At 49.3% G+C, this 25,256-nt stretch overlaps 1 protein-coding gene across 5 annotated transcripts in view; it reads left to right on the top strand.

The window, feature by feature from the left end:
• The window catches only part of ush1c (Usher syndrome 1C), a 420,683-nt gene that overhangs the window by 133,212 nt on the left and 262,215 nt on the right, over positions 1–25,256 (top strand). For all 5 annotated transcript variants that reach the window (XM_072466296.1, XM_072466295.1, XM_072466293.1 and 2 more), the window contains exons 6-7: positions 4,223–4,247; positions 23,278–23,335. In XM_072466296.1, the coding sequence (XP_072322397.1) occupies positions 4,223–4,247; positions 23,278–23,335 (83 nt within the window). The remainder of the gene's footprint in view (positions 1–4,222; positions 4,248–23,277; positions 23,336–25,256) is intronic.

Below are 25,256 nucleotides of genomic sequence, written 5' to 3'. Positions count from 1 at the left end.
CTACCCATTGCGATCGTGGCTGATGACGCCTATACGGAGGCCACGCAATGAGGCGGAGAACCGCTACAATGATGCCCATGTAGCGACAAGGGGAGTGATAGAGAGGTGCTTTGGTGTGCTGAAGATGCGTTTCAGGTGCCTGGACCTCTCTGGGGGCGCCCTCCAGTATCGGTCAGATAGGGTCGGCCGCATCATTTTGGTGTGCTGCGTCCTGCACAATATAGCCCAGCAGAGGGGCGATGTGCCGCAGGCAGAGGAGGGCGGAGTGGAGGAACAACAGGAAGAGGCGCAGTCCTCCCCAGATGAGGGGGATGGGGGCAATGGTCAGGGCAGACGGGCTAGACACGGGCGGGTGGCTGTCCACCGTTACCGGCTGAGCCAGCGGGCACAGGACAGGCTGATAGCCGCCCGCTTCACTGACTAGATGGGCGTGGGAATCGGGTAGTATGGCCACAGACCGCACACCATGGCAACAGCCGACCACCCACACCCCCCACCCATCCACCCACCCAGCACCCTCACCCCCCCTCCCCAACCCCACCCACCCCACCCGCATGCACACCACCCCCCCCATTGCCGATCCACCTGCGGCACAACGGCCGGGCTCACACAGTTGCCGGTGGACATGGAGGATGATGACAACCCACCCTGCGATGAGCTCCTGGCTCCACATCGTTGGACTATGTCTGACCCATGGCCACAGTACCACCATCCACCCGGACCATCCCTGCATGCGGCTGTGACACTGCAGCGCACGGTCCCGTCCTCTGCCCGGGGGGATGTTGATGGCGGCCCAGGGGGAAGGAGGCAGACTCACCTGGGGCTGAGGTAAGACCACCCCTCACACACACACTTGCGCTCAACGTACATGATACCCCCCGCACGCTTTAGACAGAGCACAAAGGCAGCTTCTGTAGGTGTAACATTGACTTTAATAACGAAAGGAGTTCATGCACGTGCCCTAGCCCCTAAAACTCATCTGTGCCCTGCACCCATGCCAACTTACTCAGTGTCTAATTGTTTGGCCTTACGGACCCTATGACTACGTCTACGTGGTTCCCCAGACGGTACAGCAGAACTGGAGGTGGACTCCTGTGATTCCTGCCCTCTGACACGGGTTCCCTTTGGCGACCGTTTCCTGGGGTGTCCTGGTCTAGATGGGCCAGGCTGCGGCCCGGGCGACTGGGATGGCGAGCTGCCAGCCTGTCCTGCCCGTTGCCCACCCGATGCACCTGGGACGGAAGGGGGGGAGTCCGAGGTGTCGCGGTGTTCCGGGACCTCCCCTACAGAGGGACCCGGGACGGACCACAGCACCTCCTCCTCCCTCGGGGTGCCCGATGGCCCCAAGGCCTCTACATGGGTGGGGGATGTGAACGGACTGGCCATCCGACGCCCCCCCGACATCTGGCGCTGCCAGTCCTGGAGGCCCATGCTGGTATCGACAGGGGTCTGCAGGTTTGCAGCCATGGAGCTCAGGGGATTGGCAAACCCTGTCTGTGACTGTGCGACGCCAGCTCGCACATGGGCAATGGCGCCGATGCCCTCAGTGATGGTCTGCTGAGACTGGGCCATGGCCTGCTGAGACTGGGCCATGGCCTGCAGAGACTGGGCTATGGATTGTTGAGACTGGGCCATGGCGTTGAGCGCCTCTGCCATCTGCCGCTGGCGCTGGCTCATGGCCTCCTGTGAGAGGGCAGCCATGTCCTGGGCCACAGACGCCGCCTGCACGGAAAGCCCCAGGACTCGCAAACCGTTCCCCATGTCTGACACCGTCGCACCCATTGCCTCCACCGCGGATGCCACCCGTGCGGTGTCGGCCTGGGTGGCACGCATGACCGGCGCCACTCCCAGCTCCTGGACGCGGGTGGACGCAAGCCGGCCGTCACCCTCTTCGCTCGTCTCTGGTTCGGTGGTTGCATCGGATCTATGGGTGGGTGTGGTAACTCCAGGAACCCGGGATCCATCTGGGCGGCAGATGTTCGCTTGGGCTGGGCTGCCCTCCGACCGCCCGGCCCCTCTGCTGCTCCTACCTCCACCTGCAGTACCGGGATGGCTGTGTTGTGCGCACCAGTGAGTGTACCAGACGCCTCATCACTAAAGTGCCCAACCGAGGTGAGCGTCTCTGCGATGGTGGAGGGTGTTGGTGACAGCAGTGGCGTTGTGTCGTGCTCTTTGTCCCACTCTGAGTCCATGGCACTTTGGGGTGGCAGTTCGTCTCCGCCCATCCAATCTGTGTCACTGTCCTGTATTTCAGTTTCCTGGGTAGGGGTGTCCTGGGTAGTGGTGTCCTGGGTAGTGGTGTCCTGGGTAGTGGTTTCGTGGCTCGGCTGTGATGGGGGCCTGTGGCTGCCCCTCTCGTCGCTGGGTGGCACACGCCTGCGACGTCGCACCCGCACGAGACGGGGGCATCGTCTCCCTGTTGCTCCAGGTCTCTCCGTCTCCCGTGGTCTCCGAGGGGCATCGTGCGGGCGTCGCATGCCAGAGGGTCCGGGTCTCCATCTCCAGTGGTCTCCGAAGGGCATCCTGCGGGCGTCGCATGCCAGAGGGTCCAGGTCTCTCCGTCTCCAGTGGTCTCCGAGGGGCATCTTGCGGGCGGTCTGCATCTGCGGGGATGGGTGCCTCGACGTTTGCTCCTGCGATACACAATGAAGCATGCATGGTTAGACACGCAGGCAGTGATCAGGCGATATGGGGGAGGGGTATATAGGGGAGGGGGATATGGGGGAAGGGGATATGGGGGAGGGGGGATATGGGCACGGGCTGTCGGTGGCTCACTTGCTGGTGGGCCCCCGACCTCTGCATCAGCAACCTCCCGGTCCTCAGGTCCGCCAGCCAGTTCCAGGGCCCTTCCCCCATGTTCGGTCAGTGGCCTCTCATCAGCGGGGCCTCCTCCAGTCCTCACATGCTCCCTGGTGTTGTGTGCGCGTTTCTCCTGTGGGGAGTGGGGGGGGGGGGGGGGTGGCGGGGGTTGGTGACAGGGGTAAAGGCAACAGTGTTAGACAGGTATATGAATGCACACCATCGGTTGCGCGTGTATTACAGAGGTTAAAGTTAGGGCTGGATTCACTTGGGGAAATGGGGGAAGGCGGATATGGGGGAGGGGGGATATGGGGGAGGGGGGATATGGGGGAGGGGGATATGGGGGAGGGGGGATATTGGGGAGGGGGATATGGGGGAGGGGGGGAATATGGGGGAGGGGGGTAAGGGGGATATGGGGGAGGGGGGATATGGGGGAGGGGGATATGGATATCGGGCAGCAGGGGGAGGCTCACCCTGGCTGCTCTGACGAGATCGTTCACCTTCTTGTGGCACTGGGTGCCTGTCCGTGGTGTCAGGGCCACAGCGGTGACGGCCTCTGCCACCTCCATCCACAGACGCCGGCTGTGGCGTGGGGCAACTCTGCGGCCGTGCCAGGGATACAGGGCCTCCCTCCTCTGCTCCACTGCGTCCAGGAGCACCTCAATGTCACGAGACTGGAACCTCGGGGCTGAGCGGCGGGCGGCCATCCGGTCGGGTGTTCTGGTAGGGTGGGGGGAGCAGCGCGTCCTTAATGAGCCGTCACGCCATGCGGCGTGTATGACGCCGCACGGCGTGAACCACGTGAGGCAGCACGGATAGCGTCACGTCGCTGCTAGCCCATTCCGGGCCGGAGACTTTGCGACGTTTTTGGCGGCGTGATGCAGGTGGGGTTTGCGCCGTTTTTGCCACCGGTCGGCGGACTTTGCACCGATAACGGAGAATTTCGCCCCAGATGTTACTTTGTGTTACTGTGGGTGGTACTGTTCTGAGTTCCATGTTAAGCCTTTCTATGCCAGACCCTAATACTACAATTGCCACCCTAGAACATTCTAAGAGTGGTGTAATTTTGATGTCCACCTGTAGTTATTTGTGCGCTGAACATTTTTCTCAAATGCATGCCTGTTCAGTTGCTGGAGGGAAATCATGCAATTCCCATAGAAGGAACAATTCTGTTAAAACAATAACTCGTAAAGTTCTAATAAAGCTTGTTTATTTGTTACTTATAAATTGGAATAACCCCTAATTCTAATAGCATTGTCTTCCTTTCTGTTGCTGTAAAGCAGAGGGTAGGGAATAACAAATGAGCTAAGATATACCTATGAGTTTGACTATTCCATCAGTTCTAATATTTCCTTTCAAGTGCTTAAGAATTAATTCCTGGTGAAAGTTCAGGAAACGTTCATTATGTTTTTGTTTCTTTCAGATGTTGGGATGATTCCTGTGAAAAGGTGAGAATGTGCCATTTTTCAAAACCACTAAGTCAAACAATGTTTGAACATCTGTTGACAGTACATCGATAAATTGATTTACTTCACAGAATGGACCATAAACAATTCCAGCTTTTCTAGACTAAATGCAACTTCTTGAAAAATGTGAAGAGAAAACATTTACTGGTACATGCACAACACAGAAAGTAGATCACTCGGTTTTCTCTGTTTGACCGGGTTGATTGGATTCAAATTTGTTGGTCACTGCATCATCTGAAAATGTGACGGAGCCTCTTCTGTCAGCAGGTGTTGTTGCCAGTTTGTACTTGTAAAATTTATTACTTCTTTTATGGTTGACCTTCAAGTTATTTTTGTGTTAGTTTGACTCGGTAACATCCTGTGCTCTGAATCAAAACGTTATGTATTCAAACACATCTATGGATTTGAGCATGTTAATAGGCTGTTAACAGTTCAGCATACAGGGTGCAATTTTTCAAATATGATGCTCAATTGAAGTCCAATCTGCCACTCCGGCAAATCGCACAATCAAAATAAGAGTTGTGCATCTTCGTGTTGTCCTGACCAATTTGATTAATCACTAGAAAAGCAGATAATCTGATCATTCCTTTGCTGATCGCAGGAACTCACTGCTTGCAAATTGATTGCCAGATTTACAAACATAGGGCACAATCTACCGGCCACGCTGTGCCCGAAAAGCAGCACGCGTGGCACAACATGGTGGGTAAATGACAGGAAACCCTGCTCCTGGGATCTGTGCGGCTTGCCACACATCGCAAGATTCAACGCGATCTAGCGAGACATCGCGATGTGAAGCCTGCCCTTTATGGGCAGGAACATTTTTGACAAATCTGAATATTAGAATATGCAGTTCCCACGGCATTGGGATCTATCCCCTTCACGAGCACAATTCAGTACTGGTCTCCAGGGCAGCACGGTGGCGCAGTTGGTAGCACTGAGACTGCGGTGCTGAGGACCTGGGTTTGAATCCCGGCCCTGGATCACTCTCCATGTGGAGTTTGCACATTCTCCCTTGTGTGCGTGGGTTTCACCTCCACAACCCCAAAATGTGCAGGCTAGGTGGATTGACCACGCTAAATTGCCTCTTAATTGGAAAAAAATAAATAATTGAGTACTCTAAATTTATAAAAAGAAGTACTGGTCTCCACAAATGGGGACCAGATGGAACGGCATCTGTGGGGGGGCTTCCAGGGGTTTTGAGGCCTCTAGGTGCGTGCCCTCTGGGCAGGGTGGTAGCCTGGCCCTGCTGGTGCCAGTTTGGCACCCTGGCACTGCCAACTGGGTGTAAGCCTGGCACTGGGCACTACCAGATGACATGGGCACTACCAGGCTGCCAAGCTGGCATTTTTGGCGTGGTGGTGATCGGGCCCTGCGCGAAGATGAGGGGGGCCTGGTGACCCCCTTACAGTGAATTAGGGGCTGGGGGAGTTCGGGGGTACTGTTGTGGGCTCAAGAGATTTAAAAATGGCGGCCGGCCTCTCCCTGTACTGAGGAGCTTCGGTGAGCAGTGCAGAAAACGGGACTAAATGCGGCCTCGGCTACGTGTTCCCTGCTGAGATCCCGTATCAAACTGGAGTCATGTTAGATAGCACTGCTAGCAGTGATAGCACTGCTAGCGCGACAAACACAATTCTAAATGCGCAAGCTATGGGGCATAGTTCCCATTTGGTTAAATTGCGTCCATAATATGATGATGTATGTATTTTGGGGAAAGCTTGTAATTTCATTTTGTGCCATGTTCCCTGTGAACTGGGAAGTATTCTGAAAGAAGGTTAATTGATTTCCTGATTATGACATCATTAGGTTCCAAGAAATTACCATGTGACTTGAGGTCGCCATGGGGATAAAAGGCTATAAAGGATGTGATAAATGGACACTTGGATAATAATGATCTGATTGGGCATAGTCAGTATAGATTTATGAATTGAAAATAATGTTTGATGAACCTGTTGGAGGTTTTTTTAATAAACAATTATATTAATGTATTTTTGGCATTGTAGACAGTTAAAGTGTACAGTAATGTGCAAATATCAACCCAAAACAGAAGCATAGTGCAAAAGACCAATCCTCTCTTGTAAACAGTACCCGCCTATTTATCCCTCCTGTTCTACTCTAATCTCCCCCCCCCCCCCCCCCCCCCCCCCCGGCTGACGTTTAATTCCCCGCGAAGAAGTCGATGAATGGTTGCCACCTTCGGGCGAGCCCTAATACAGATCCTCTCATGGCGAACTTAGTTTTTTCCAGTCCCAAAACGCTCGACATGTCCGAGAGCCATGCTTCGGTCTTCGGGGGCTTTGAGTCCCTCCATGCCAGAAATGTACGTCGCCGGGCTACCAGGGAAGCAAAGGCCAAGACGTCGGCCTCCCTCTCTTCCCAGACTCCTGGGTCTTCCGAGACCCCAAAAATTGCCACCATTGGACGCATCATCACCCTAGTTTTCAGTACCTGGGACATGACATCCACAAATCCCTCCCAGTATCTCCTAAGTTTTGGGCATGCCCAGGACACGTGGACGTGATTCGCTGGCCCTCCTGCACACTGAGCGCACTTGTCGTCCACCCCCAAAAATTGACTCATCCAGGCCACCGTCATGTGGGCCCGGTGGACGACCTTGAACTGAATCAGGCTGAGCCTAGCACATGTTGCAGTTGAATTTACCCTACTCAGGGCTTGCGCCCATACCCCCTCCTCCATCTCCTCGCCGAGTTCCTCCTCCCACTTGAGCTTCAGTTCCTCTGTCTAGGACTCCTCCCCTTTCATAAGTTCTCGGTAAATATCCGAGACTTTCCCCTCTCCTACCTCTCCCCTCGAGACTACTCTGGCCTGGATCCCATTTGGTGGGAGGCGTGGGAAGGATGGGACCTGTCTGCGTATGAAGTCACCCACTTGCAAGTACCGAAAGTCATTCCCTCTTACTAGTCCGAATTTCTCCTCCAAGGCCCTCGTGCTCGAGAAGCTCCCACCCCAAGAACATATTGCCCATCCTTCCCACCCCCGCCCGCCGCCACGCTCGGAATCCACCGTCCATACTCCCAGGGGCGAATCGGTGGTTGTCGCATATTGGAGACCAGACCGATGCTCCCACCTCCCCTACATGCCTCCTCCACTGGCCCCAGATCCGCAGGGCTGCCACCACTACCGGGCTGGTGGAGTACCTGGCCGGCAGGAGCGGTTCCTCTCAAGCATCGCTTTCTTCTCCCGCGGGGACGTCCCCGCCCAGACAAAGACCATAATAATCTTGTTGACCCTTTCGAAGAAGGACCACGGGATGAAAATCGGGAGGCACTGAAAAATAAACAGGAATCTTGGGAGGATTGTCATCTTTACCATCTGCACTCTCCCCGCAGGTGATAGCGTGAGTGCATCCCAGCTCCTAAACTCGCTCTTCATTTGCTCCACCACTCTAGTCAAATTTAGTTCATGCAGCCTGCCCCAGTCTCGCGCCACCTGTATCCCTAAGTATCGGAGACTTTCTCTGACCATCCTAAATGGCAGCCCCTTCAACCTGTTCTCCAGGCCCCTCGCCTGCACTACAAACATCTCACTCTTAGCCATGTTCAGTTTGTACCCTGAAAACCTGCCAAATTCAATATTCCTAGTATATTGTCCATCCCAGCCAGCGGGTCCGATACGCACAGGAGCAGGTCGGCCGCGTACAGCGATACTCTGTGCTCCACCCCTCCCCTAATTATTCCCTTCCACCGCCTCGCAGCTCTCAGGGCAATCGCCAGAGGTTCTATGGCCAGTGCAAACAGCAACGGGGAGAGTGGACATCTCTGTCTGGTCCCCCAGTGCTCTGATGTCCTATTTGTCCTCACGCTAGCTTTTGGGGCCTGGTACAATCGTCTAACCCAGTCAACAAATGCCTCCCCGAACCCAAACCGTCCAAGTACCTCCCACAAATAGTCCCACTCCACCCGGTCATAGGCCTTCTAGGCATCCATTGCCACCACTGCCTCTACCTCTCTGCGCTCCAGGGGCATCATGATCACATTGAGTAGTCTTCTCAAGTTGGCTACCAGCTGTCTGCCTTTAACAAACCCTGTTTGGTCTTCCCCGATCACCTCCGGGACACATCCTCAATTCTAAGCGTCAAGACCTTAGCCAGGAGCTTGGCGTCGACGTTAATCAGGGAGATTGTCCTGTATGACCCACGCGCTTCCGGGTCTTTATCCCGTTTTAATATCAGCGAAATGGTAGCCTGTGACATCATCGGGGGTAGAGTCCCTCTGTCCCTCGCCTCATTAAATACCCTAGTCAGCACAGGCCCCACTATCTCCGAGAACGTTTTGTAGAACTCCACTGGGTATCCATCCGGCCCTGGGGATTTACCCGACTGCATGGCCTTCAAGCTGCCCAGTACTTCCTCAGCTCTGATCGGGGCCCCCAGTCCATCTACCAGCCCCCTACCAACTCGTGGGAAGGTCAGTCCGTCTAAGAAACGCTTCATCTCCTCCGGCTCCCCAGGGGGTGCCGAGGTATAGAGCTTGCTGTAAAACTCCCAAAACACCTTGTTCAGTCCTTACGGGTCATCCACTCTATTCCCCATACCGTCCACTACCCTGCCTATTTCTCTGGCCGCCTCCTTCCTCCTGTGTTGCTGCGCAAGCATTCTACTAGCTTTCTCCCCATGCTCATAGACCACACCCTTTGCCTTCCTGAGTTGTTCCACTGCTTTACTCATGGACAACACTCCCAGCTCAGCCTGCAGTCTCCGTCTATCTCTAAGTAGGTCCTACCTCGGGGCCTCTGCATATTCCCTGTCTGTCCGGTGAATCTCCTTGACCAGTCTGTCCATTACTGCTCTGTCCGTTCTATCTCTGGGCCCGAATTGAAATCAGCTCCCCACGTACCACCGCCTTCAGCGCCTCCCACAGGGTCACTGCTGTGACTTCCTCTGTGTCATTAACCTGCAGGTAGTCCTGCATGCACTTCTGCAGTCTCTCGCACACACCCTCCTCCACTAGCAATCCTACGTCCAACCTCCATTGCGGGCGCTGGTAGCTCCCTTTGCAGACCTGGAGGTCAACCCAGTGGGGGGCATGATCCAAGATGATGATCACCGAGTACTCCGTGTTTTTTACCCCACCTACACAATCCCTGCTCATGATGAAAAAAATCGATTCCAGAGTATACTTTATGGACATGTGAGTAGAACGAATATTCCCTTCCCGTTGGCCGTCTGGCTCTCCATGGGTCTACCCCCCCCCCCACCTGCTCCATGAAACCCCTCAGTTCCCTTGCCATCGCTGGGAGCCTACCCGTTCTGGAGCATGACCTGTGTAGTCCGGGGTCGAGGACCGTATTGAAGTCCAAACCCATGATCAGCTTATGTGAATCTAAGTCTGGGATTTTCCCCAGCACCCTTTTAGTGAAGTCTGCGTCACCCCAATTTGGAGCATATACATTCACCAGGACTACCCTCACCCCCTCAAGCGTACCACGGACCATAAGAAATCTACCCCCTCCATCTGCAATTGTGCCCTCCGCCTCAAATTGAACCCGTTTATTGATCATGATTGCCACTCCCCTGGACTTAGAGTCCAAGCCCGAGTGGAAGACCTGGCAAATCCAGCCCTTCCTTAGCCTGGTCTGGTCAGTCACTTTCAGATGTGTCTCCTGCAGCATGATTACGTCCGCCTTTAGAGCCCGCAAATGCACGAACACACGCGCCCTCTTGACTGGCCTGTTCAGTTCCCTGACATTCCAGGTGATCAGCCTGGTTGGAGGTTGGAGGGCACCTGCTCCCCCCCCTTGCCGATCAGCCATCCCCTTCTTGGGCCCGCCCCCAGCCCATGTGCCGCGCCCCTCCCAGTTCGCCTCCTGGTAGTTCCCACCCCCGACCTCCGCTCTGTTACCTACTTTAGATCCCTCCCATGTCAGCAGAATAACCCCCCCCCCAGCAACAACACCACTCTGTAACCAGACCCCTGCCATAAACTGGCTGTATGCATCCCCCCCACCTGACTCCCTTGACTAGCCTCCCGCTAGCCCGGAGACTCATCCCTCCGGCGCCCACTTGTCTCGCTCCCATTGTTCCCCCGAGCTCATTCCCCAACCCATCCACACCCATCCCCCTGATGTGTCCTGCTCGAGCAGTCTCTCTCTCTGCAATACAGGAGATCAAACAAAAAACAAGGGCAATCAAACAAAGACCCAAACCCGCTCCAGCTGTAATGCTGTTCCAGTTGTGCAAACAGATGAGTGATACCGATTACCCCTTTCTGCACATTAGTAAGAAAAACACACAGCAACACAGTACCCCTGTCATCCCCCTACATCCAATACTTTTAACCCCCATTGCTTCCCGGCCAAATTTTTGTTCCGTTGGAAGCTCCAAAAAGAAAAAAACAAAGAAAAAGAAAAAAGAAAACCCAAAAGAGAGAGGGGGCTCCCGTTTCCCCCCCCCCCCCACACCCCCCTCCCCCCGCACCGCACCCCCACACCGCACCCCCGCACTCGCACCCCTGTCCCCCCGTCCCCTCGCCCATTGTACCCAGAGGCAGCGAAAACGGAAAACAGAAACTACAAAGTGCCTGTGAAGCAGCAAAATAATAGGAAGTCAGTCCAAGAAAACTAGAAGTCTCACAAGCAATAGTACACCGACTCTGACTTTGGTCCGTGGGCCCTCAGTTCGGCACCAGTCCCTGATCCTTTGCGAGCTCCATCGCCTCATCGGGGTTCATAAAGTAGGAATGCTGGATCTGGTGCGTGACCCAGAGCCGCGCCAGGAAAAGCAGACCCAACTTCACGTGCTTTTTGAACAAAATCTCTTTCATTCTTTTCAAGGCTGCTCGTCGCCTGGCCACCTCCTGACTCAGGTCTTGATAGATGCACAGGACATTGTTGTTCCATGTACAGCTCTTTGTACTCTTTGCCCACTGAAGGACCCGCTCCTTGTCTGTGAACCTGTGAAATCTGACCACCACTGGTCGGGGGGGGGGGGGGGGGGGGGGCGGCGGTCACGGCTGCCTCACCTGCACTCTGTGTGCACCAACCAGCTCCAGCAGTCGCGGAAAGGAGTTAGCCCCACCAGCTGCTACAACAGGCCTGCCACAAACGTTGTGGCGTCCGCACCTTTGGCTCCCTCTGGGAGGCCAATAACTCTAGCCTCTAGCCTTCGGTTCACTTACTCCACCGCTTTCTGAAGCTGTTCTAAGTTATCCCACTTCAAATCTTCAAAACTTCCTTTTATGACCTGCAGCATATTGTCCAGCGCTGCTTGGATCGTCTGGTCCTCGGTCCGTACGTCAGCCACCTTTGGTCCCGGGGCAGCTCCCACACCACTTTGTCTCTGCCCCTTCTTTTCCTGCTTTCGCTGCTTTCTGCTCTTCTTTGTTTCCATACAGCTCCGCACACTTCAATCAGCAACTTTGTCGCCATCTTTCCTAGCACTCAAAAGTTCCGACAAGTCGGGAAACTAGGTCCAAAAAGCCAGCCGGAGTGAGAGCCACCGAATGTGCGACTCACTCCCTCAGAACCGCCACCGGAAGTCTCCTGTTGGAGGTTTTTGAGTATTTCATAGAATCATAGAATCCCTACAGTGCAGAAGGAGAATGTGCAAACTCCGCACAGCCAGTCACCCAAGGTCAGAATCAAACCCGGGTCACTGGTGCTGTGAGGCAACAGTGCTAACCACTGTGCCACCATGTCACCTCTTGTTCCTAACAAAATTGATAAAGTGGAGTCGATGGACATGATATACTTGGATTTTCAGAAGGCTTTTGATAAGTTCTCCCACAGGAAGTTGGTTAGCAAAATTAAAAATGGGATAGGGGATAACATACTGGCATGGATTAAAGGTTAGCTAACAGGCAGAAAACAAAGAGTAGGAATAAACGGGTCATTCTTGTGTTGACAGGCTGTAACTAATGGAGTACCGCAAGAATCAGCACTTGGGCCTCAGCTGTTCAAAGTATATATCAATGATTTGGATGTAATATTTCCAAATTCATTGATGACACAAAGCTAGGTGGGAACGTCTGTTGTGAGGAAAATGCAAAGATGCTTGAAGAGGATTTGCACAGACTTAGTGAGTGGACAAGAACGTGTCAGATGGAATATAATGTGGAAAAGTGTAATGTAACTTTAGTAGAAGGATGTGCAAAGTATTTCTTAAATGGTTAGAGATTAGAAATGAAATGAAATGAAAATCGCTTATTGTCACAAGTAGGCTTCAAATGAAGTTACTGTGAACAGCCCCTTATCGCCACATTCCGGCGCCTGTTCGGGGAGGCGGGTATGGGAAAGTGTAAATGTAAAAGTTAATCCTGGTGTCCTCATAATAAATCACTGAAAGCTGGTAGGCAGGTGCATCAAGAAATCAGGGAAGTCAATGGTATGTTGCCATTTATCACAATATGATCTGAGGGCAGGAGTGGCAAAATCTTGATACACCCAGACTACTGTGTGCATGTTTTGTTCCTCTTACCTTAGGAAGGATATTATTGCCATAGAGGACATTCAGCAAAGGTTCATAAGGCTTGTTCCGGAGATAACAGCGATGTCTTGTAAAGAGAGATGGGCAAACTGGGCCTGCATTCTCTAGATTTTCAAAGAATGAGAGGTGATCACATTGAAATCTACAAAATACTTAAATATACAGGATAGATGCATATAACATTACAGCGCAGTACAGGCCCTTCGGCCCTCGATGTTGCGCCAACCTGTGAAATCACTCTAAAGCCCATCTACACTATTCCCTTATTGTCCATATGTCTATCCAATGACCATTTGAATGTCCTTAGTGTTGGCGAGTCCACTACTGTTGCAGGCAGGGCATTCCACGCCCTTACTACCTCTGACATCTGTCTTATATCTATCTCCCCTCAATTTAAAGCTATGTCCCCTCGTGCTAGACATCACCATCCGAGGAAGAAGGCTCTCACTGTCCACCCTATCCAATCCTCTGATCATCTTGTATGCCTCAATTAAGTCACCTCTTAACCTTCTTCTCTCTAACGAAAACAGCCTCAAGTCCCTCAGCCTTTCCTCATAAGATCTTCCCTCCACACCAGGCAACATTCTGGTAAATCTCCTCTGCACCCTTTCCAATGCTTCCACATCCTTCCTATAATGCAGCGACCAGAATTGCACGCAATACTCCAAATGCGGCCGCACCAGAGTGTTGTATAGCTGCAACATGACCTCATGGTCATGGATAAGATGATTTCCCCTGCTTACAAGTCGAGAACCAGGGAACACAGTTTCAAAATAAGGACTTAGGACTGAGTTAAGGAGACAGTTTTTTACTCCAGGGCTTGTGAATTTTTGGAATTCACTAGCCCAGAGAGCTGTGGAAGCTCAAACATTGAATATGTTACAAACAACGATTAATGGATTTCTAAATACCAATGACATAATGGGATATGGGGAGAGTGTGGTAAAAAGGCATTGAAGTGGATAATCAACCACGATCATATTGAACGGCAGAGGAGGGTCAATGGGCTGAATGGCTTACTCCTGCTTCTATGTTCCTATGTTCCGAACGAGCAGAAAAGTAAACCGAAAGCTAATTGCTGTTGTGGTATTCCAGTCTGTCTGGTAGCAGACAGTTCAGAACACACAGAATTTGTGTATAAGCAAGCAAGGCTCTCCATGAATGGATCAGTTACTGTTTGACAGTTCAGAAATACATTCTGGTGTTGGAAGAGCCACACTGTTTAAAGGAGGTGGAGAATGAAGTCTCTGGTGTTACATCAGACCCCAGGCAAGATCCTCAATTTGTTATGATTCCGGATGGGATATGCCCAAATTGTTATGCTCTTGGGTGAGGAGAGATGGGCCGGCTCCCCGCCTTTATTTGACCCCCTCAAATGGTCACAACAAAGTTAATTTAGAAAAGGATCCCTTTCCCTGTGGGCACCTTTTCCCAGTCAAAATATTATTTTGTTTTACAAGCAACCAACTCAATCAGGCTTTCCCGAGTTAAAGAAAAAGCACATTTATCAGCTACTAAAGCGTGAGAGGAAATAACAAAATGCAACGTGCATTCACACAGATTAGAAATAAGAAGTAAGTCCAAATATGGAAGTAAAAAAATATATATGAATCAGTCTTTGGTTTGCCCATTAGGAGTAGATGGTGAAACATTGCAGCTGTTAAGTTGGGTTTTTCCTGTCGTGTTGATTTCAGCAGTTGAGCAGATGGTTTGGAGATTCTTGGTTCTGCAGGTTAGCTGAAAAGAGTTGTCCTGCATCCTTTTTGACAGTGGCTTTGCTGACATGACTTGCTTCTAGCAATCAGAGAAAGATTTTAACTGCCACTACAGGGGTGCCGAGGAAGTTCTTCAGGTATGATCTCCACAACACTCACTTGCACATGGAACTGGAACACCAGATCAGCACACAGAATCCAGAGTTGCAGACGGTTTTTAATTACTTTTCTTAAATATTCCTGGAAAGGGAAAAACACAAACATGTCTGAGGTACAACTCTGCTAAGATGATAATCAGCTTCCATTATCGCCACAGGAGATTACAGTTCAGTTTCTTTTGCATTGCATCTCTGCCTTTGAAGTGTCTCTGTCTGAAAAAGATTCCATTGTCTCTCTTGGAATTGAGTATATTTCACATGTTTCACTTAGGAATTCCAGCACATAGTTGCTTTGCAGTCTCAGCCAGTTTTTGCAGCTATGCCCTTTTTAAAAAAACAAAATCACATGCCTTATTTAAAAGTTCAATATGTCCGTATGTAATTCGGGGCTATGATTCATTGTCATGGCTCTGGGGATTGTCTTCCATCAGAACTGTTGTGGCCTAACAGAGGATTTGTAGACATGCATCTTGCTGGTATTAACCATGACTGGGCGCTTTGGATGGAATATGGCTGCTGATAAATGCAACTTGAATCTGAAACGATTGAGTGGGAAGTGAGAGAGTCTACGGAGCTGAGTTAGAAAGACTGAAATTGCACATGGTACCAAATTTGGATGCAAAGTAATGCGAGTGCTTGTAACTATTTAAGGCAAATCTTTGTTGTATTAATCATTGCAAGTGAAACGTACCTTTTTATTTGAAAAACTTTTGCCTGTCAATTAATGTCTGACCTATGTTGATTTTAGTTGGCTTCTTAGAGTATACCTTTCAGAAATAAATCTTGTCCATTAACTTTATTTCCATTGGTGCCATGGGGATTTCTTTCTTTTAATCACAGGTCTCTAGGCGGGGATTATAAAAATAACAGTGGCTAACAGTTGGCTGCAAAGTGCATTAGAATTTTCAATTACAACTTCCGTTTGTGGCATGCAGGTGGAAGTTGCCCATTGGGTGGTTCCTGCTCGAGGCTTGTTTTTTTTGGAATTTAATGCCTGGTCCCAGGGGCAGTTTTTGTACGAGCTGGTGCAGGGAGACATAAGGAAGGTGGGGAAGAACCAGAAAAAAGCCGTCGGGAGGAAGGGGATGAGCGAAGGTTCGCCTTTGAGCGAACGGGTAAGCCCGGCTGCTGGAAAGATGGCGGAGGCTGGGTCACTGGGTGGGGCAGCATGCTTTACAGTGGAGAAGATGACCAAGGTGATGGCTAGAGAGTTTGAAAAGCAGTTTGCCAAACATATGATGATGCGTAAGGAGATGATGGCAGTAATGAAGGAATGGTGGAGGAGGCGATAGCCCCGGTGAAGGCAGAAGTGTTGAAGACATCAGCCAAGGTACAGGAGAAGGAGAGAAGTTGAAGGAGGTGGAGGAAGCTCTGTTGCAACATAGTGACAGGTTCACCTCGATGTGTGAGGAGCTGCAGAGGGTGGTGGAGGCCAACAAAGGACTGTGAGCTAAGGTGGAGGACAGGTCGAGGCCACAGAATTTAAGAATAGTGTGCTTGCCCGAGGAGGTGGAGGGCCCAAGGCTGACTGAATATTTTGCGAGGATGCTGGCGGAGTTGCTGGGGGAGGGGGAAGGAACTCTCCCGGTATGAACTGGATAGGGCTCATCAGTCATTCAGGTCCAAGGTGAAGGCAAATGAACCACCAAGGGCAGTCATAATTTGTTTTCACAAATACCAAGTTAAGGAGAACATCCTGAGTTGGATGAAACAAAAGCGTGAGGTGCAGTTGGAAGGAGTTGGTATTTGTGCATACCAGGACTTAACCTTGGAGCTGGTGAGAAGGCGGGCTGCCTTCGGTCAGGTGAAGGTGGCACTCTACAGCAACAGTGTGAGGTTCGGCGTGGTCTACCCAGCGAAGTTGAGGATGACCCACGACTCGAAGGTGGAGAATGGATGTGTGGTGGTTGGGGGACCGGAGTTTTTGCGATAAGATTGGGAAGTTGATTGAGGAATATGTGGGATTCAGTTGTACAGGGGAAGTTTCTCAGTCAGTGTTTTGGGAGGCTCTGAAGGCAGTAGTGAGGGGGGAGGTCATCTCGTTTAAGGCTAAGGTGGACAAGGAGGACAGGGGGACTTGGACCCGGCCCTCCTGGACAGGGAGAAGTGGCTTCAGGCCCATTGCGTTCTTGGGGCGGAAGAATTTAGCCCTTAGACTGGAGAACATGGTAGAGGGACAGATGTTTTTAGATTTTCTTACTTCATCAGTTATTTGCAATCCATGGCAGCTTGACTGGCTTCTCTTCTGCACTTCTATTTCACAAAACATCATCATACATCAAATCATGTAAGGATGCATTTTCAGCTGTCAGGATTGTTGAACTTGTTAAATGTTCCTGACTCATTGTACGTCACAGATAATGTTTCACTCTTTAAAATACAGAAAATAACCATCCACGGGAAGCATTTGTGACAGTTCTTGGTTAAAATATTTTCAGAATGGTTTCCACTTTTGGAAAGGTTGTCTGCAGGCCATCACATACAAGTCTGTACCATTCAGCTGGTGATCCCTAAGCACAGATCTCATCATTATCGATGGAATGAATGAACTGTTTCACTTCATATCCAAAAAGATTTATGTTTTTGTCCACCCGGAGGAATTCAATTAATCTTTTACTGCACCGGCTCTTAGCATTCTCATCCAAACACTTGTAAAATAGCACGCAAAATAATTCACAGAGATTCGCTTCTAATCTGCAATTGCACCATTAATGTGTCACGGGTAATGTTGACAGTCTGAAGGTTGATCTTTTTCCCTTTTAAAGTGACTTAATTGTCTCTAGTTCCATCACAAGGAACTTCCTGTATCATGTGTATGCTTTTCATCATCAGAGCGCCTGTATTCTTTGTTAATGTTAATGCCTCTGCTTCCACTTAGGTATAGTCATTTCGAACACCCATGACAAAACTTCTAAATGAGGCTAACAATTGTGAAGCATTCAATAAAGTTGCAATAACTTTTGCAACCTGGCCTCTGTTCTTTGTTTCGTTGGTTGCCTCACGTCATTGAAAGCTTCACAGGCCCGAACCCCGATGTTAGGTCCTTGTCTGAACTTCTCTATGTCGCCACCACTGCTCAACATCTGGTAAACTGATAACCCAGTCTGGTACACTGTTTACCCATTCTAAAGGGGAGTCTACCAATCAGAGCCCAATGGTGTTCTGTATTGCCTGCTGATTGGCTCAGGAAATTTGAATGAGCCAATCAGCAAATACAGAGCTGCCAGTCTGTGATTAGTGTGCCCACACAACAGTCATCTTTCCGTATGTGGCCATTCCATTAGTCGGGGCCCTTCACTGCAGGGCTGTGTGTTTCATTGAAATTCCGCCTGTGCGATTGGAACTAAATGGAGTCAGGTGGCAAAACAAAATAGTGGACGGGGTGCAATTAAGACATAAAACCATAAGATATCGGAGAAGAATTAGGCAATCGGCTCATCAAGTCTGCTCTGCCATTCGATCATAGATTATCATAGAATTTACAGTGCAGAAGGAGGCCATTCAGCCCATCGAGTCTGCACCTCTTGGAAAGAGCACCCTACCCAAGGTCAACACCTCCACACTATCCCCATAACCCAGTAACACCACCCAACACGAAGGGCAATTTTGGACACTAAGGGCAATTTATCATGGCCAATCCACCTAACCTGCACATCTTTAGACTGTTGACTGATATTTTTCTCATCCCCATTCTCCGTCCTTCTCCCCATAATCCCTGATCCCCTTATTAATCAAGAACCTATCTCACTCTGTCTTAAAGACACTCAGATTTGGCCTCCACAGCCTTCTGCGGCAAAGTGTCCTTGTAGTCCTGCTGCCATTTCTGGAACTGGCTATTTTCAAGCGGGTGGGTCAGGAACCCAGCACATTGCGACGTAGAAGCTGCCAGCGCCATCTTAAAAGAGAACTTCTGCATTTTTATAACACCAGTCACCTTTCAGAAGCCTTCCTAAATCACAATGTCAGAGAGGTAAACTATAGATTGGAGTCTGCAGCCTGACGGATACCGGTGTTTCATAGAATCATAGAGTTTACAGTGAAGAAGGAGGCCATTCGGCCCATCGAGTCTGCACCGGAATCGGTGAAGCCCACTTATCTACACAATCCATAACCCCGTAACTCCCAGTTAACATTTCTTTGGACATAAAGGGCAATTTTAGCATGGCCAACCCACCTAACCCACACATCTTTGGACTGTGGGAGGAAACAAGAGCACCCGGAGGAAACCCACGCAGACATAGGGACAATGTACAGACCCCGCGCAGACAGTGACCCAGCCGGGAATCGAACCTGGGACCCTGGAGCTGTGAAGCAACTGTGCTAAGCACTGACACAAATCTGAAGAACCGGTCTACTGTTTCTGCGAATGGAAGCGGGCCTTTTAACCTGGCTGCTTCATGATTGGCCCATCTCCATTCCATGCTCCAGAATCCCATCTGCCGACATTGCAGGGATGGAGACAGAAAGGCCACATCGGGGTTAATCCCCCTTCCTGACACTAATGGGAAAATCGGCTGCTGTAAACTCTTAAAAGTTTAAGAGAGATCAGATCGTTTTGGAAATTGTGATTAGGTGATGGTAAATGTTGCAATAGTGAAGGGTTTTTAACATTCATTTTTACAGAATGTGGGCTTTTCTGGATGGGCCAGCATTTGTTGCCCATCCCAAATTGCCCTCGAGAGGTGGTGGCGAGCTGCCTTCTTGAACCAGTGCAGTCCATGTGGTGTAGGTATACTCATTGTGCTATTAGGGAGGGAGTTCCAGGATTTTGACCCAGCGACTAGTGAAGAAAGAGTGATATATTTCCAAGTGAGGGTGGTAAGTGACTTGAAGGGGAACACCCAGGTGGTGGTGTTCCTGTGTATCTGCTGCCCTTGTCCTTCTAGATGGTCGTGGTCGCGGGTTTGAAAGGTGCTGCCTAAGGAGCGTTGGTCAATTCCTGCAGTGCATCTTGGAGATGGTACACCGCTGCTGCTGCTGTGCAGCAGCCATGTAGGTGGAAGGGGAGCAATCCCCGTGTAGGTGGAAGGGGAGCAAGTGAGATGCTTTGTCTTGGATGGTGTTGAGCTTCTTGAGTGGTGATGGAACTGCACTCATCCAGGCACGTAGGGAGTATTCCATTACATTCCTGACTTGTGCCTTGTAGATGGTGGGCAGGCTTTGTGGAGTCAGGAGGTGAGTTACTTGTTGCAGGATTGCTAGACCCTGTCCTGCTCTTGTAGCCACAGTATTAATATGGCTAGTCTAGTTCAGTTTCTGGTCAATGGTAACCCCCAGGATGTAGATAGTGGGGGATTCAGTGATGGTAATGTCATTAAATATCAAGTATCCTTGAAGGGCAGCACGGTAGCACAGTGGTTAGCACAGTTGCTTCACATCTCCAGGGTCCCAGGTACGATTCCTGGCTTGGGTCACTGTCTGTGCGGAGCCTGCAAGTTCTCCCCGTGGCTGCGTGGGTTTCCTCCGGGTGCTCCAGTTTCCTCCCACAAGTTCTGAAAAATTTGCTGTTAGGTAATTTGGACATTCTGAATTCTCCCTCTGTGTACCCGAACAGGTGCTGGAATGTGGCGACTATGGGCTTTTCACAGTAACTTCATTGCAGTGTTAATGTAAGCCTACTTGTGACAATATAGATTATTATTATATTATACCTCCACCATCTCCCCCTCCTCTCCCAGTGGCTCCGACCTATACAACTTTTCCTAAAACTCCTCAAAAACGTTATTAATCTGCTCCAGAGCCACAACTAACTTTCCCGTCCCTGGACTATCTCCCTCGCCCTACCTCCCTCCGGAGCAAGCCAGCCAACATACCCCGCCCCGCCTTCTCCCCATATTCATAGACTGCCCCCCCCCCTCCCCTGTCTCAATTGGCGCACTGCCATCCCTCTGGACAGCCAATCAAACCTTGCCTGAAGCTACTTCCCCCTGTCCAGGAGGGCCGGGTCCCCGCCCCGCCTTCTCCCCATATTCATGGACTGCCCCCTCCACTGTCTCCATTCGTGCACTGCCTTCCCTGTGGACAGCCAATCAAACCTTGCCTGAAGCTTCGATGGAAGTGGCTCACCGGTTACAACTGTTTGCATGTGACTACCAGCCATTATATCAGACCAGCATATGTTCACTCTTGAAGAACAGAAATTTTGGGCAGGATTCTCCGGCCGCATTCGCCCAGCCAACACAAAATCCCGCCCGAGGCCAATGGATTTACCCACGCAGACACGGGGAGAACGTGCAGACTCCGCACAGACAGTGACCCAAGCCGGAAATCGAACCTGGGACTCTGTCGCTGTGAAGCAACAGTGCTACTCATTTCCTGGACGGGTTGGAGTATCCAAGGTTGGGAAAGGAAGATAGGGCTGGGTTGGAGGGGCCGGTGGGGGAACAGGAGGTAAAGGAGGCAATCAGGAGGATGCAGTCAGGGAAGGCGGCAGGGCCGGATGGATTCCCAGTGGAAGATTATAAGAGGTTTAAGGACAAGTTGGCGCCGCTGATGGTGGGAAATGTTGAGAAGGCGACAGGTAGGGGGGTTTGTGCCGCAGACTTTGGGGCAGTCTTCAATTTCCCTGCTGTTAAAGAAGGATAAGGACCCAGTGGAGTGTGCAATGTATCGACCGGCACGGTTGGAGTGGTGCCTCTCGAAGATGATAGGAAGGGATCAGACAGAGTTCGTGAAGGGAAGGCAGCTGTTCTCGAATGTTAGAATGTTAGAATGTGATCATGTAACTGACGGATGGTGGCGGCACTGGATGTGGAGAAGGCGTTTGATTGGGTAGAGTGGGGTTATTTGATGGCGGTCTTGAAAAGATTTGGGATTGGACGTGTGACATTTATACAAATATACAGCATGTGAAGAGTTAATGTTATGTTAAGCCTAGCCACTAGAGGGAGCTATAAATTGCACAGGCTCTTGGGCTTGCGGGGAGATTAGATTGTAGCTGAAGACGAGATTCATAGTGTATTGCAGAGCTCGTTAAGATATAATAGTTATAGTTAGTAGATAGACATGATGTGGAGATGCCGGCGTTGGACTGGGATGAGCTCAGTAAGAAGTCTGACAACACCAGGTTAAAGTCCAACAGGTTTGTTTCGAATCACTAGCTTTCGGAGCACTGCTCCTTCCTCAGGTGAATGAAGAGGTGGGTTCCAGGCACATATATATATCGATAAAGTCAAAGATGCAATACAATATTTTGAATGCGAATCTTTGCAGGTAATTAAGTCTACAGGTCCTGACAGAGCAACTGGAGAGAGGAATAATGACAGGTTAAAGAGGTGTTAATTGTCTCAAGCCAGGACAGTTGGTAGGATTTCGCAAGCCCAGACCAGATGGTGGGGAGTGAATGTAATGTGACATGAATCCAAGGACCCGGTTTAGGCCGTACTGAAAAAGGACGCAAACTGGATGGTGACTGATTTGAGCATGCTCATGGGAGGTTTACGCATGACATCACCAATGTAATGACATTTACACGCTGTGGACACTCCCACTTAAAGCAACAATGTCCTGCATTTGGAAAAAAAATTTGAATCAAAGATTGATTGAACAATGCCTCCTTCACTGGACAACTTCATAATAGAAGCAATCACTTGAACAAATGGAAATTATACTGCTGATAAACCAATTGGGCAACTATCCGATAGAAATAAAAATTGGCTAGAAACATTGATAATAAATGGATCAGAGGCACAGTTTAAATTAGACACTGGCGCACACGCTAAACTGATAATAGAATCAGATGTGGGCAAAGTAGAAATCCGTCCAAAATATAAAAGACACATTGTAGGTTAACAGACTACAATGGAAATGAAATAGTAGTTTTTAAAAAAAAATTCGCCGGAGAATCACGTCCTGGCGTTAGCGTGGCGGGAATTTCCCGCGTCACTGCCCATTCTCCGACCCAGCGCGGGCTCGGAGGATCCCGGCCCATGTCTTTGATATGTGATGGTGCTTCCACAAATAAATCATAATTGTTCTATACTTGCATCAGGTTGATAAAATAATTAACCAGTAGTAGATTAATTCCTAGTAAATGCCAGTTGCAGTTGGTATACTGAATGAGGAAGATTTTAGGCGCAAATTTCCCAAAAGAGAACAAAGTCCCCAAATGAGCGCATTTAGTCGCGTGTTTCCCGCCACATGGCTATTCAATGTGACTCGCTTTGAATAAAGGTCCTGAACAAGGAATGCACGGCCGAGGCTGCACATAGGCCCGTTTTGTACAATGAGGAGCTCCCCTTACTGGAACTCCCCGTTGTAGCGAGAGATCGGGACGTCATTTAAAAGAGGCCCACAAAAGAATCCCCATTAAATCTCGCGAGGTGTTACCAGCCGGGTAGATCCCGGGAGCGGGGACTCCCGATTTTCAACGGCCACGCTGCACCACAGTGAGCAGCTTTTCCGGCGCAGCGTGGCCGGAGAATCGCACCCTTTGTTTAGCATGGTGTAGTTCTGAATCTTACCGGTCTGATTAAGTTTTACTTTTTTTGCTGATAGGCTGATAAGACACCAGTGACCTGTGTCTTTCGGTTACTGGTAAGTGGACAAGAGAACAACGGTTTGCACTTTTCAATCTCTGATATGACAACACACCAGCGACTTGTCCTTCGGCCGCTGGCAAGTTGACTTGACAGCCATGATTAATTGTAGAAAGACATCAGGCAGATAGGAGTGACATTTCAATCTTTCTTTCTCTTTAGTTCCTCTGAGGACTCTTTGAAATGGCAGTTTGTGGACCAGTTTGTGTCAGACGCTGGGGTAAGTGGTAGATTTTGTTTTCAATTGATATTTGTTCCCCTTCGTTTTAATTGGGGCCATTTATACCTCTTGGAAACCCGTCTCCAGCAACTGTCTGCAAGTTTGTTTCTATTTTAAATCTAAATTAGTTCTACTTGGAATATGTTTAAATAGAATCGTCTCTGTTAACAAATGTGAGCAAAGTTCTCACAAGTTGGAAGAACCAGTGGTAACTTTATTGGTGTAATGTATCTGAAAGTAATTCAACAGCAAGTGTCATTCTATTTGAAGAAGCTGAAATTGTATAAAGGATTGAGTAACTAGCTCTAGCTTGCATCAGGTGGCTCTTATTTAAGAAGAAGGATTATAATCTTGATTCCGAAATTATAATAAGGGGATTTCTGGGCCGGAATTCTCCGGCCATTGGGGTTCTCTGTTCCCAGGAGCAGAGAATCCCACCACCAATGAGCAGCACTCCTCCGAGAAACACGTGGCTGGGGATCAAAGAATCCAGCCCATAATCTGTTAAATCAGCATTTAACCCTAAGTGAAATGTTTTTGGAATTAATAATGCTCTTAAAACATCAATTTTTCAGAGGTTATAGGTGTAATGATATGTATATATGTAGATAACTAAAGGGTTAATTATTACATCTCAGAGTAACACAACCACTAGAGGGCATCGTTGGATCCCATTAAGATCAGAACACTTAGAGGATCTTGGTCTCTCTCTTCCAACCAGGAGTGACTAGACAGTAGAGTGTAAGATAGATAGATCACAGCATAGTTTAGCACGTGCAGTTTGAATTAGTTAATACTTTAATAATTATAGTTATGGTTCTGTGGAGTGCAAACTCAATATTAATCAATTGTTACTCAATAAATTAGTTTGCTTTAAGTTGAAGACCTGTGGTTTCTTCAGAATCACAGCATCAGACCATTCCGGATAAGAAGCAAAGAGTAATGAGATATATTACCAAAAGAGTAATATCACAATAGGTTTAAGCTACAGAGTGGTGTGGTGGGAGCAGGGATTCTGGGTGGCACCCCACTTTCGATGGTGCATTGAACTGAATGCTTCCTGAATTTCTCTATCATCATTCTCTATATTCCTGGAGAGCAACAGCATCAACCAAAACTTAAATTATTTAGAATTTTTAATGCCGTGCAAAGACTTGCATTTAGTTAATGCCTTTCATGACCTCAGGATGCCCCTTTGCACCACGGGGGAGGAAGAGGAGACACCGTGATGCATTTTGCAAATCTTAGTTATGTCATGATTCAGAGGAATATACAGCCCTGAGCATTTGTAGGAATGATTCCTCATGTAATTATGTTGGTCTGTTGATTGCCTCCTAGTTAAAATGCAACAAAATCACGGATAATATTGTTATATTTTAAATGAATTTGTGTTTTTACTGCAAACTAGACTTTAGATTATAGTACCATTTCAATATGAAAAATGCTACATAGATTTTCGTTATGCCCTCAATGATGTTAATTATTGATTATAAATTAAAGCTCTGTTCCTGGTCGCATTGATGGCTTGTTTAAATGCAAAGAAAAGATTCAGCAAATGTTCTGTAAAGGGTGAGGGACTAAGACGTCACCCTGTATATTTTTTAGAGAATATATATAGATATCCTCATTGCTATTTCGTAAATGAACAAACAACCTTAAAGTGGCTGAACCTATGTCTGCCTGAAGACAAAAGAAGCCATGTTGCAGTTTCAGGGAAACTTGCACCTCGTTATCTCTTGAGGAGTCACTAATGACCACCTGTGCACTGCACAGTCCAACTTCAAAGAGAGCTATGAGCTATAAAAAGGCCATCTGCATTAAATAACCTAGGTTGGCTTGAAGGAGACTGATGGTCTGCAAAGAGTATTGGGCCCACAACTATTCTTTCAATTCCTAATTGCTCAGATAGTTATCAATCTTA

This window comes from Scyliorhinus torazame, chromosome 10 (genome assembly GCF_047496885.1).
Source record: "Scyliorhinus torazame isolate Kashiwa2021f chromosome 10, sScyTor2.1, whole genome shotgun sequence".
NCBI classification, from domain to species: domain Eukaryota; kingdom Metazoa; phylum Chordata; class Chondrichthyes; order Carcharhiniformes; family Scyliorhinidae; genus Scyliorhinus; species Scyliorhinus torazame.
Note: the sequence above shows the minus strand (reverse complement) of the source record. Positions and strands in the feature narration are given on the sequence as shown.